At 39.4% G+C, this 12,879-nt stretch overlaps 2 protein-coding genes across 3 annotated transcripts; one reads left to right on the top strand and one right to left on the bottom strand.

Annotated features, from left to right (window-relative positions):
* Positions 1-381: 381 nt before the first annotated feature.
* On the bottom strand, positions 382-8,090 carry LOC110843963 (nuclear factor related to kappa-B-binding protein). 2 transcript variants are annotated; one of them, XM_022090033.2, is made up of 18 exons: positions 7,666-8,090; positions 7,423-7,580; positions 7,295-7,353; positions 7,017-7,180; positions 4,779-6,924; positions 4,692-4,705; positions 4,348-4,563; positions 4,201-4,262; positions 3,821-4,093; positions 3,571-3,718; positions 3,408-3,503; positions 3,218-3,334; positions 3,102-3,138; positions 2,950-3,026; positions 2,134-2,887; positions 1,912-2,068; positions 968-1,829; positions 382-844 (listed from the first exon to the last, which is right to left on the bottom strand). In XM_022090033.2, exons 2-18 carry the CDS (start codon positions 7,573-7,575, stop codon positions 579-581), a joined length of 5,601 nt encoding a protein of 1,866 aa, XP_021945725.1. In that variant the 5' UTR covers positions 7,576-7,580; positions 7,666-8,090; the 3' UTR covers positions 382-578. The 2 variants fall into 2 exon arrangements, with proteins under 2 accessions (XP_021945725.1, XP_035703228.1); XM_035847335.1 differs by having other exon boundaries at positions 4,354-4,563.
* A 1,609-nt stretch (positions 8,091-9,699) lies between these two features.
* LOC110844538 (transcription initiation factor IIA subunit 1) lies at positions 9,700-12,748 on the top strand. The gene is made up of 6 exons (XM_022090759.2): positions 9,700-9,856; positions 10,610-10,796; positions 10,889-11,136; positions 11,233-11,532; positions 11,607-11,702; positions 11,786-12,748. The coding sequence occupies exons 1-6, from the start codon at positions 9,827-9,829 to the stop codon at positions 11,891-11,893; spliced, it is 969 nt and encodes a 322-aa protein (XP_021946451.1). The 5' UTR covers positions 9,700-9,826; the 3' UTR covers positions 11,894-12,748.
* Positions 12,749-12,879: the final 131 nt, after the last annotated feature.

The following is a 12,879-nucleotide window of genomic DNA, read 5'->3' as shown; positions in this document are numbered from 1 at the left end:
GTGTCATCCCAGGTGCAATAATTATAGCGGCTCTAATATCGTGTCATTAAAAGTTACGTAAATGACACATTTGAAATTCGGGTTTTTGGGAATCATGCTATTTAGTAACGAAGTTTGATAAGGAAATTATCTCTGCTCTGCATTTCATACTCGGTAATTGACTCAACAACGTCACACCATTATGTAAATAATGCTTAATTGCATATATGCTAATGGCTTTAAATTATTTTTTGATAGTAATTATTTGATATGATTCAACACCAAATATTTTTACGTCAACGGTGGCTACATGCATATGGCTATATCATATATGCATGCACATCATAAAATATTAATGGTTTCGAGATCAGGTGACTACATGGTTAGTCAATAACATGGATGTATAGGTTAATAATCACAACTCGTTTAATCTGAAATTCGACATGAATTTTTCTTACATATTTAAGTCTTCTATAGTAAAATATTATTATTATTAATGAGTATAACGAATGAGATTCAGAAGAAAGAACAATGCAATTATGCTTAGCGACTACTTTACGGAAGCCATGGAACAAGCTACATAACGGTTTGGGTGTTGGTTACTGCTGTTGAGAAGTTTGAGAAGGACTGGCTGGTTTTGTTGTAGGAACGTTTGCGTTGAAACTGGTAGTAGTAGACGTGGTAATAACAGGAATGTCCGTTGTGGTCGTAGTCGCCAACGTTTTTGTAGTACTCATAGTAATGGGTAACCTCGGTTGGGTTGGTGGTGATGGTGCTGAAGTCGTGGTAGAGGCAGCAGAGGTAGGAGGGATTATCTTGGCCAACATTGTCTTATTTCCCACCGGAAATGGAAAGAGTTTGATTCCTGGAAATGGTGATACAAAAAGTCAATTAAACTGATATATCCTAGAATGACATCAAATTAATCCCCAAAACAACCCTCCACCCAAAATGTGTTTCATAATGTGATTATATTTAAAACTTTTACCTCCTTTGCCTAAAGCAATATGTCCAGGAAGCATAATGTCACCTTGCATAGATCGTATTATGATTGGGGTTGTGTTAGGCGCAAGTGCCATGGGGTTGCTTTCACTTGCGGTGTCCCCATTGTTAGATGGTGCAGAAACCGAGCCTGCTGTCTGATTTTGTGCAAGGATAGATTGCATCATTTGGTTCTGGCCAAGAGCTTGAAGTTGGATTGTTTGCCCACCAATAGTCCGATTAATTGTTGCAGCCTGACTGCCGGTGCCAAGCTGAAGGGACATGGGATTTCCACGCACGGTAGCAATAGTATATCCAACTGGATGTCGTTGAGGATGAACTCCGGCGAGTGTTTGACCTGACGATGTCACAACAAAGTCGCCGCTGCCGATGGCAGTAGTGGTGGTTGAGGATGGAGCATTTACTACTGTCGATACCGGTTGCGTACTCGTGCTAGCTGACGTCATGATGGCCGACTTCATCAGCCCAGATCCTCCCGCAATGTTCAATTGGAGCATTTTTGGTGTAGAATTAAGAGGACCACCACTACTACTTGTACTAATGTTCTGAGTAGTCAAGGGTTGGTTTGTACTTAAGATGGGTGAAGCTTGAGACAAAGATTTTCCTAGCATTTGTCTCAATGAATAAGTTGTCATTGTAGGTGACGACGAGGATGAGAGAGGTGTCGAAACAATTTCTACACCATTATTACTGCCAGTTGATATTGTTCCAATGGTTTCCTGCTGCTGTTGAATTTGAGACAGAATTTGGTTGCTTGATGTCGAAAGTGTTTGTAAGCTGCCTATATTCCCTCCAGTAGTCGACAGGATAACGGTTTGCCCTGATGATGTGTGTCCCAGAAGAATACCCTGCAATAGGTACGTCAAAACGATGATAAATTAGTTAATATTATTCTGGGGAATTGGCATAAATAAACGACGTTAAGCATACTGGTTGTCCTGGAACTGCGCCTCTGGTTAGCAGAATTCGATGCTGCTGGGGAACACGGATATTTCCAGGAGCCATTGTACTTCCAGGGAGTCTCATTTGCGACAATCTCAACGCGTTCGCAATACGAAGAACGGTTTGAGGGCCAAATAACATTTGTCTAAAATGTGATATCATCAATGTAGTAATTTTGTAATATATTCACAATATTTTGAATCTACTCACCCTTGAGGTGTTGCTGAAGAAGTGGTTCCGGTCTGTATTCCACTGACCATAACGGTTTCACCGGTTGATGTGGTAGCAATACTGGGAAATCCTTGAATTTGCACTGTTCTACCAGACTGGAGCTGAATTGTGTTTTGAGTGACTGGAGACATTGAGGATGACGTCGTTTGGACTAGAAATTGTGTGGGTTGTTGTTGTTGTTGTGGAATTACTGGAGTTGGAGTTGGAACCGGAACTGGAACCGGTGTAGCATCAACTTTTATCGACATAGAAGTTGATGACTCAGCTGATGACGACGACGCCGTTGTCTGTTTCACTGGTAATGTCGTTAATTTTATCGTCTGTAACATTGTATTGGAAGTGTTTGGCACATCGCTCTTGGTCTGATTTTCTGATCTTGGAGCAGAATTTTCTACCGAAACAAGAGTGGCGGACTCGGAAGTAGTAGACTGACTTTGAACCTGCTGTGGTGGGAGAGGAATGGTGGTAGTAATCAGCTTTATAGGTTCAGCAGCCGTGGGTGTTGGCACAGACAGATCGTCCATCCCAGTGGTACAGCTATCAGCAGTAGTTGACGAGGGTGATGTTGATGTAACTGGCGTAGAACACGTGGAGCTAACTGCAGATGCAGGGGTGACCGTGCTAGATGAAGCCGATGTGGGGGTTGGAGCCTTGGTTGAACGACGAGATTTTCGCGAAGTGTTGTTTCTAGATTTTGTGGATTTCGTGTAACTTCGATTGTGGTGAAGACGTTCTAAGTTAAAATTATTAGGATTATGAGTGGTCTTAAGCTGTCATAAGAAATAATGTGTTTACCAAATTGATCTTGAGTCCTGTCTCGATGCAGATATATCCAACTCTTTTTATGAGAGTCATATCGTACGCAAGGATCCCTGGTATTTGACAAACATAAAATATGTAAAACTTAGGAATATATTTCCATGTACAGAGAAAAAGTGAGGAGATACCTTTCATAATGCAATCTGTCCAATGCACCACTCACAACTACAAAAAATAATAAAACAACATATTATATATAGCACAACGAATAGTGCAGGTATAGTTGATTTAGTGTCAAACAAACCAGAATTTAGAGTCACGCTGGACGCATCAGGTGCAAGAAATGCAGAGTCGCGTAACATTTCGCATATCTCAGATCGTGTTCCCTCACCGTTTGGTAGTCGTGCCACTGCATCACGTACTAAAACAACAAAACACAAAGGGTTTAAAAACGAAGTGACAATATTGAAATCAAGTACAGAGAAGCTGGGTACCTAATGCCAGTATAGTAACATAAGGAGGTCGATCATACGGGTATACACCCCCGGCGACGGCCCATGACTCTGAGAGGACACGGGGGCCGATCGGAACTGGGAAGATAAGAGGCGATTTAAAATGATTAATAAGAAACATTAATAAGTTAAGCTAAAAACTTACTTGAGTCAACCAGCAGCGAGTGTCCCCTTGCTTTATTGGTCATTCCAACCTGACTAGAATACACACCCTTTACCGGCCCAACAACAGACTCGTAGCAATGCATAGTGTACGTGAATGCCTTATGAGGGTTGTCAAATCGCGAACGTTCCTAATTTTTAAAAACAATCACAGATAAGGGGAACCGAATTATTGTTTATATGATGTACATAGTGGTCCATAATTGTAAAATGGAAAATATAAAATTAAATACCTGCACTCTAAACAAGTTTTTTTCTTCGTCTGTGGAGGGTCGTACAGTCCAATCGGTCACACAACGAGGAGGTGGCGGAGTTATCGGTCTCTTATTTTTCTTTTTTGCATCTTCAGCGAGCTCCGAATCCTCATTTTCTTCATCTTCCTCCTCCTGATCTTCAGTTTCTCCATCCATTTTCGATGTTACGGAAGGGAGTCGTTCCAAGTTGCTCATCCAAATTCCGCAGAGAGGTGTCAAATTGTTATCCCCATCCCGCCCAGCACCAATCCACTATAAATTCATAAAGTGCATCATTAATAGTTAGAAAGAAAACATACAACCCTTATCGTTTCATCTATTTCTAATAATTATTCATGGGAAATTATTATCATTATTACTTGATAATATTTCGTTTTGTATTTGTACTCAATGTAAGGGACAAAGTCTTCTGGGTGTACATCTGAAAAATTGGATCGGAAATAATGTAAGAAAAGTACCTATGTGTAATTACTTGGTTTAGTTGGATTGGACGACAGTTTTCTTACCCATACCTTGATACGTGCCAGCCAAGAAATTCAGTGCCGTTACCAAACCATTATTCCAATCGGAGACGTTTAGAAACCAATCATTAAGTGCTGCACCTGGACTAACGGCCCACTTTCGTATTGTTTTCTCCAGACACAGCAATGTCATTCGATGGTCTCGAGTGGAACAGAGCACTTCCCGAATCAAGGAGAAAAAACTTGGGTACCTTTTCTCGTCTGAAAGATACATAAAAAATATATTGTGCAAAATTCCGCTCTCCTCTCCGAAAGCCAAGGATTTAAATAAACTGGAGTGGAACATCCCGTGGACAAATAAAAGAAATCGAACCAGAAATTGTGCTTACCCGACAACAGTCCCCTGCACAAAAAAAAACAATCAATTAGTTCTATAACAGTCAATGATATATAAATGTACATCTAAATGGACATACTCAAAATCACAAAGTCCCTCCACCAAATCCAAGTCTAGCCCATCGAGCTCATCACTTAAATTCGGAATGGAGTCGAAAGTCCCATCCAAAACTGACAAGTCATCAATTTTATCAATTTCTAGCTTCATATTCTCCGTGTCCATGATACCACCATCCAGACTTCCAGCACTAATATTGCTGACATTCATTCCCGTCATGCTGCCACCAAGTCCTCCTAAACTGCTGCCTAATGAGCTCAAACTCAGGTTAAGTTCCCCAGTCTCCAACAGGCTGGACGAATTGAGCGACAAATCATTCAATTTTAATGGTTGGCTTGCATTCGTTGCGAATTGTACCCCTCCCCCTCCAAGGTCCGAACTGGCAGTTACTATGTTAAGATTTGCATAAGAAGAGGTTGTGAGTGGATGATTGGAACAGGAAGAAATGAGTTGGTTGCCACTGCTTGATGAGATTATCTTGACTGAAGATGGCTGGTTTAAACCTGAAGATGTTACAGGGTGTAAAATCAAGTTTTTCCCAGAGTTTGTTACATAATGAACACTGTTGCCTGAAGTTTTTGCATTAAGCAGATCCGCGTTGGAGATTCTTATAATTTCTTGAGGCTGGTTTGAAATAATGGAACTTTGATGAATAAATTGTTGCTGCTGCTGATCTAGTCCCGAGGAGGAGGAAGAAGAAGGAGGAGATGATGAGGAAGTTCCTTTGACAATAATTTTCGGACTGTTCATCAAAGCCAATTGTTGGCTTGAAATTGGTATCGACTTTATTGCATCCTTTGGAATTTGAATTATTCGTCCATGCGATTGATGACCGTCAGTTAAAGTTTTCGTACTCAAAATGTACACTGGGCTAGAGTGTGATTGTAACTTATTACCACCACCACTACCCGCACTGGAGACAGTTACAGTAACGAAACTATTTCCACTTGCATCTTGCTGATGATGTTGTGGTTGGACTTGAATTATTTTGTTAGTTAATGCAGTCGTCATTGCAGTGGTTGTTGCGGCCGTTGTCAATGTTGGAAGAATGGAAGAAGACGGAAAAGTAGTGTTAATTCCAGTAGCAGGCGACGACAACATCACTTTCGCCAAAGTTGGCGTAGTAGTGGAACTCATTAACATTGCTGTTGTAATGGTTGAGGTGGGAGGAAGTGCAGTCGTAGAGCCAAAACCGATAGTGGGTTGTATTGCCTCAAACTCATCTGAACTACTTTCCAGCTCATCGTCCTCGCTAGACTTTTCTTCTAATTTTTGGTAATTGAGGGTTATACAGCCCGAATCATTTTCAGATTCAGTACTAAAGAAATTTAAGCTGTCTTCCATCTTGACAGAAACTTGAGGTGAGGCTTGCAATTGGGATGCCAAAATTGGCGAACTCTTTGTCGAACTGGTATAAATGCTGGACGACGAATTTGTTGAACTTTTCACCAATTTATCCGAAGTCAGTGCAGCATTTAAAATACTTTTAGTTGTAGAAGAAGCAGGAGAACTGGTTGAGGAATGTGATGCCGGCATAAAGCGTGTAGGTGTTTGAGATGCGGTGACGATAATGACTGGTTGATCTTGTTGTTGCTGCTGTTGCTGCTGCAATTTAATATCGCTTATCGAGGGTGAGCAATTTTCCACCTTCACGACAATTGTTGTTGGTGATGTTGGTGGCGGTGGAGCAGGTTTGTTTTCTACTTGATCGTTTGCACTTTGTCCACCAATTTTGTTTCCACTGCAAGTAGTAGTAGGGCCAGTTTTCCCTTTTGACAAGGAAGGTTTTGGTTTTGAAGCAATGTTTGAATTTTTCTTATATAGAGGTTTTCCACTATCAGCTAAATCTAAGGGGTCTTCTGTGTTTTTTCTCTTTTTAACATTTAGAGGGTTTAATGATGCGTCCGGCGGCTCCACCTTTGTCACCGGTTTAACTGGAGTTTGTGGCATTTTAGGTTGTTTCCCAGTGCCAGCACCCACAATAGGAGTGGACAATTTTGTATTCAACTCGGATGATGCATTTTGAAGTACTCCAGCTCCAGTTTGTTTCTTTGGTTTTAAAGGTTGCTTAGCCTTGGTTGGTTTTGACTTGTTTGTGAGGGGAATAATTCGAGCTTTTAATCTGTTCATATATCTCTGTCTGGAGACCACGATATCTTCCAACAAACCTGCGAATGTCGTGTATTATCATTAGTTATTTTAGAATATTAGTCGCAAGCACATACAATATATATGACTATATATGAATGTGTCCTCTTACTTGTATGATAATTTTTTAATTGTCGTATGGACTCCTTTCGTAGCTCTCGTTTTATATTGGCCTTCATTTCTGTTACTACCGGGTCGAACTGGCCACTTTCTAACTTGCCGTAGAAATTATCCAGAGGAGCTTCAGAGAACATGGTTAACGACCCATTGAAGAATCTAGATGAAAAAGACAATAGAAAGAACGAGAATAAGTAGCATTCTTAGGAGTCAAATGCTAATCTGATAACTCAGGAAGAATATTGTTTAGCGATCTAGAGGTTTATATATTACCCTTCTATCGTCTGCTTCGACATTTCTGGGGAGGCAGCAATCTCTTTTGGCAGCATTTGCTAAGCAAAGTAGAAAATATCATTAAGACGGATTATGTAGTTATGACATAATTTTTGGTTGGTACGTACAGTTAGACGGCATCGTTGTTCTGGGGTAAGAACATTGTTCCATGTGTCAATCGAGAATATTTCGTCAAAAATTTGTCTATTTGTACAAATATCGGAAGGCAATCGTATCTCCCACCCATCAATTTTGACATCCTCTGACTCAAATGCCTCCATTTTATCTGTCATTGTATACAAAATTATTTAGTAAATTACTGTGATAACCAATGCTTATTACATATTACATATCGCATGTTGTTAATTTACCTGGCCTTGTATGGAAAGCAATTGAATTTTTATTACAAATGTTAACAGTTCAGCTTGACGATAACAATCATTTTTCAGTGTTAATGAGTGTCACACTGTTCCACTCATTCACTATTATTTTATATCAACTTAACTAGTTTTGAGAATACCTAGATTGACGAAATAGTAACAAATAACTATTTTTTAAATTTTTAAACACACACACCATTGCAATGACTATTGATCTTTTGTAGCAGTAATCAAACACTTTTTTACGACGCTAGAAGAACTATTGCTTCTTCGATATAAATTGACTTAAGCTTAGAAATTTCGAATACGTTCTGTGCAGTGAATAATTTTGAATTTATTTAATTATGAATTAGGTGTAAATTAATACATTTTCGGTGATGGGTTTTGTTGTTGATGACACTTTTGAACTCGTGGCTCCCGCAACTCACGGGTGAAATTGACACTTGTTGTGGATTGAAAAAAAAATCGTTATACCGCATGTAACCAGAGAGTGAAACCTTTTACGTCAAAATGATTATCATAATGTCTATAAAATTTGCATGGCTAAAACGCTTTGAATACGTGACGTTTGACATGGTCCACACGGTCAGCGGACCACCGTAGGTCCAAATAACCTAATACTATCGATCGATTTGAATCCTCACATGGTGTTCTAATTTTTTAAATCATGACCTGGAGCCATGACCTTACGACCTACAGTACCCATCGTCGAATTCGCCGAGTGCTTTGACGTTAGGAGTTTATGTTGAAAGTTTCAAGTTTATGAATTTTCGTTCACCAGTTCTTGTACCAACGGACAGACAGAACGATCTCATAGCAGGGTTTCGTTTCACTCTCTAGAAATAATGCAAATTTAACCAGTAATATCAAATATGCAAGTACCAGGATATTTACTTTAGTAGTGAGATAATCCTAATCCTAAGTTGTATAACCTCATCTCTTATCATTATCATTTACCATATACAGTATGGAATCTCAACCAAATCCAATCATTTACTACATATCTTCAATCAGTCAGATTTACGAAAACAACTTAGCCGTTTATAGGAGTGTGATATTTATGATAATACACAAATGGTAAAAAACAAAAGTACCCAACTCAACTACCTGGAAAATGGGCCATTATAATGATTTTGCTGATTTTAGTTCATCTTCATTCATCATTGTATATTGCGTAGGACTTTTGGGAAAGAAAATCATGATGGCGACGACGTGGAGCTGAAGTAGAAGTGAGAGCAGCAGGCAACATGTGCAAAATGCGCCAAGTTGGGGATTGTCTCCCCTTAAATACTAGTTCGTCCGTTTCAACGCACTGTATGGAAAATACCTTAAAATATTGCCATAAATCATTTAGCATTTAAAATGGACCCGCAGGGTGAGATGGCATATTGGTATAGTGTATTTTGGTTTCAGGGAGTAGGCGTAGTCGAAAATGGGGGTTTTTGTCGAATTTTCAAAAAGTCTCAAATTCCCCCAAAAACCCACATCCCTTATGTAATGCTGGTTAAAATGTACTGTTGAACGACTCGCTTCTATACATAAACAATTCACGCTCTTGTAGGGCCTCAAGCAATACGGATAATGGTCACAAAAATTAGTTAAAATTCCATATAATTGATTTTTCAAGAATCATCTAAAGTCTTGGACAATAATAAGTTTTGTTAAAGACCTCGGATTCCAAAAAATAATTCCTCCGTTTGAGAAAGGGTGGCTAGTTCGTGCAATTGTTTCGAATAAAAGACATGAAACCCTTCAATTACATTTTAATGGATAAATTAATTTAATTCAACATTTAGAGCAGCATTAGAGGCCCTTCAAGGCGGAGGGGGTTTTGGGCGAATACGAGACTATAAAATTCTATAAAATCTCCCTTTCGACCACACCTACACCCTGAAACCAAAATAAATTCACTCAGATGCTACCCTCCACCTTGTGGGTCAATTTTATATACCAAGTGATTTATGGCAAAATTTGACGGAATTGGAGTGTATTTAGGACAGTGTGCAGTTTGAGAAGATGGTGGGGAAAACGAGGAGGCAGGAGGTATATAAGGAGAGTGTTCTTCTACCAGCCAGGCTGATAGCACGCAGCCCTCTTCGCTCCTCTTTTTTCGACTCTTTCGTCAACCCCACCACCTCCTCCTCCTCCCACCATGAGCCACTCGCAGGCCCAGTACTCAGTGGTAAGTAAACATTTCGCCACAAATGTCCCCCTTTTTCTGGCAAAATTATGAGCAGACAAAAAGTTCAAAAATTATTTCGGGGGAGCATTCACTCACTCCATGGAGGAGCACCCACATAATGGCAGGATACCCGTACTTATCTATGAAATCACACAGGATGAGACTGGCATTATTTCCTTTTGTTTATCCCAAAGTGGGATGAATTAGGAAATAAATAATTTAAACATTGCTCACTGCTGCGATAGGTCATTTTTCTGCGATCGGTTATTAGTGGATCTTGTTTTTAGGGTGTTTTATTGCTGGATTCAGATCATATGGAATGATAATAAAAGTTCTAGTAGGGTAGCGTTGTACAGTACATCTAGCCATTCTCCAGATTTTGAGTTGTTGCTGGCCGGTTTCAGAACTGGCTTTCATGACGTTTCTTCGTTATTATGCAATAAGAAATTGGTAGGTACTTGCTCATTCAGTTCATAGTTAATTTCATTTCATGTTGCGATGAAAGGAAGGGAATAAAGGATTCAAATGTGCGGTATTCGGCATTTAATGATAATATCATCTGCTAGTCTGCTGCTTCAATTAAACTTTCACGAGTAATTGTCAACTGGGTTCAAACACCCTGGTGGACAGAGTATGTCTCTGACTACTGACTGACGCATGCATATGAACTCCTGCTGTCAGTCAGAAATAGAAATGATTTAATGAATGATGCAGGACATTAAATGATGAATTGGTTCCCATTACTTTTTTCAGAATAAGCTGTACCAGAGTGTCATAGATGACGTGATAAGTGGCACTCGAGAGGCCTTTCTGGACGAAGGGGTAGATGAACAGGTCCAACAGGAGTTGCGTATGTTGTGGGAGTCCAAATTAGTTGCGACGCGAGCCATTGATTCGACAGACTCACAAGGTCCAAGCACAGCTAATGGAAAAGCCAAAGGTACAACCAACAATTCGCTATATGTCTTATGCCCTTACGTTTCAGCTGTACCGTTGCTCTGATGGATAGCTAACCTGTATTTTATTGATCAGGAGGTGGTCACAGCAGCTCCAACAATTCTCATGCACAATCGTCGAATTCAAACTCTAATAGCGTTCCTCCTCTTCCTGCGGCGACTGCTCCACATCATCCTCAGCCACTCCCAATGGTGTCTGCTGACCCTCAAGCCCTTGTTCCAATTCAGATAACCATGCCTCGAGGTCCGGCTGACTCATCAGGGTTTCAACGGACCATAACCATCCATGTTCCTGCGGCCTGTATTCATTCTAATAAGTTGCAGGTTTGTGTGGATTTATAACCCAGACAGAACAGCGTATTGTTTGATTTATGGTTTTCTAGTAATTACGGTCGTCATTAATTGTCTTGAATTTTTTAGGATATTTTATCGCTTCCCGCTATTCAAGGAACTTTATCATTACCTTCGGAATTGGCCGCTGCATCGCTCCAAGGTCAAGTTAACCAGGCTTTGTTGAATGCCGGCTTCTCTTTGGGGAGGCCCATCCAACCCAACAGACTTCCAACTATTATGACCAATGCTATACCTCAAATTGATGGTGGAGGAGATACGTCAAGTGATGACGACGACGATGATGATGATGAAAATGAGGACGATGACAACGATGATAAGGATGATGAAGAGGAAGAACAACAGGAGGAAGAGGAGACTCAGGATGAGGTAAGTACATTTATATATTTAAGTATGATTTATCTAGCTTGGTGAGTTATAATGATGTTGGATTTGTTTTACAGGAGCCTTTAAATTCAGGGGACGATGTATCAGACAATGACGATCCCACAGAAAAACTTTACGACATTGAAAACGTTGTCGTGTGCCAGTATGATAAGGTTGGCTAGCATATTAATCAATCCATTAAATTAAACTAATGTTTTTGTGTTTGATCGTCACTTAATTTCGTTTTTTATGTCAGATTACCAGAACGAGAAATAAATGGAAGTTTCATCTAAAAGATGGAATTATGAACCTCAACGGAAAAGATTATGTGTTCCAAAAAGCCAATGGAGATGCAGAGTGGTAATAGTGCAAACCTCATCTTCAAACCGTACCCTCCTACATACAAGACAATCTCCTCACCCACGATTGTCACTCCTCTGCCCTGTTCTCCTTTTCGTCCACAATTTTTAAAGAGTACTTTTCCAAATGGGAATAAGCAAGGTTAACCAAGAAGCCTTGTCGTACACACTATTAGTAACTTATAATTTAAAGTTTATTGAAATTTTAATTTAGGGCATCATACTTGTTGGATCTGTTGCATATTGTTTGAGTTGATCACAGATTGTAAAGTTTGAAAGTTCATGTCTGGTGCTTGATTTAACGTGGTCAGTTATATTTTACTTTAATTTCATTCCCTATTCTAATTTTATACAATTCGTTTTTAACCATAGCATATAGTTGGATCTCTTGTCAACTCCGTATAAAGTTTGTATAACGTACATATGTATATACATATATATTTCAATATCCCATCCGAGTTGTTAGTACTACATATGTATAGGTTACTACTGCTTTCAAGCTCCTCCAGAATTTATTATTATTCAATTATGGGTTTGTTCAAAGAAGTATTATGGGCCAGAAAAAACTAGATAATCCTCCTCTCTGCCCTAAAGAAAGGTTTTACCATTTTCGCTGTAAAAGTAGTCCAACACCTGTTTAAGATTTCTCGGTTGTTGAACATTGTCCGAGCGAACATGATGGCAACACTCACAATAATTCAACAGTATCCCTCCCTATATCGGTCCCAAATTGAGTAAAGTAATCAACTACCAAAATCTACGAGTATTTTATCACATTAAAAATTGTACTATTTCAAACCTATGTATTTAAACTGTACCGTATATCGAAACCGAAATAACATGTAATTTTACTAACTCCATTTCGTGCATTTTTTAATACAACGGATTTTTATTGTCCTGTTAAAGCAATTAAGATTGTTTTGCGTCTTTCTGAAGAATACCAAATATTCATGGATGTATTTAGCTTATAAACTGCTGGACACTATATATG

This window comes from Folsomia candida, unplaced genomic scaffold, assembly GCF_002217175.1.
Source record: "Folsomia candida strain VU population unplaced genomic scaffold, ASM221717v1 Fcan01_Sc002, whole genome shotgun sequence".
Classification (NCBI taxonomy): domain Eukaryota; kingdom Metazoa; phylum Arthropoda; class Collembola; order Entomobryomorpha; family Isotomidae; genus Folsomia; species Folsomia candida.
This window is presented reverse-complemented; position numbering and strand designations above follow the sequence as displayed.

Bases quoted from the DNA above. Each gene is read 5' to 3' on its own strand.
- LOC110843963 (XM_022090033.2), bottom strand. From the start codon at position 7,575: ATGGAGGCATTTGAGTCAGAGGATGTCAAAATTGATGGGTGGGAGATA. The intron at 7,181-7,294 runs GTAATATATAAA...TTTTTCATCTAG, and splicing joins TCGAAGCAGACGATAGAAGG to ATTCTTCAATGGGTCGTTAA. The intron at 2,888-2,949 runs GTAAACACATTA...ATTTTAACTTAG, and splicing joins CAGGACTCAAGATCAATTTG to AACGTCTTCACCACAATCGA.
- LOC110844538 (XM_022090759.2), top strand. From the start codon at position 9,827: ATGAGCCACTCGCAGGCCCAGTACTCAGTG. The intron at 11,137-11,232 runs GTTTGTGTGGAT...TGAATTTTTTAG, and splicing joins TTCATTCTAATAAGTTGCAG to GATATTTTATCGCTTCCCGC. The intron at 11,703-11,785 runs GTTGGCTAGCAT...TTTTTATGTCAG, and splicing joins TCGTGTGCCAGTATGATAAG to ATTACCAGAACGAGAAATAA.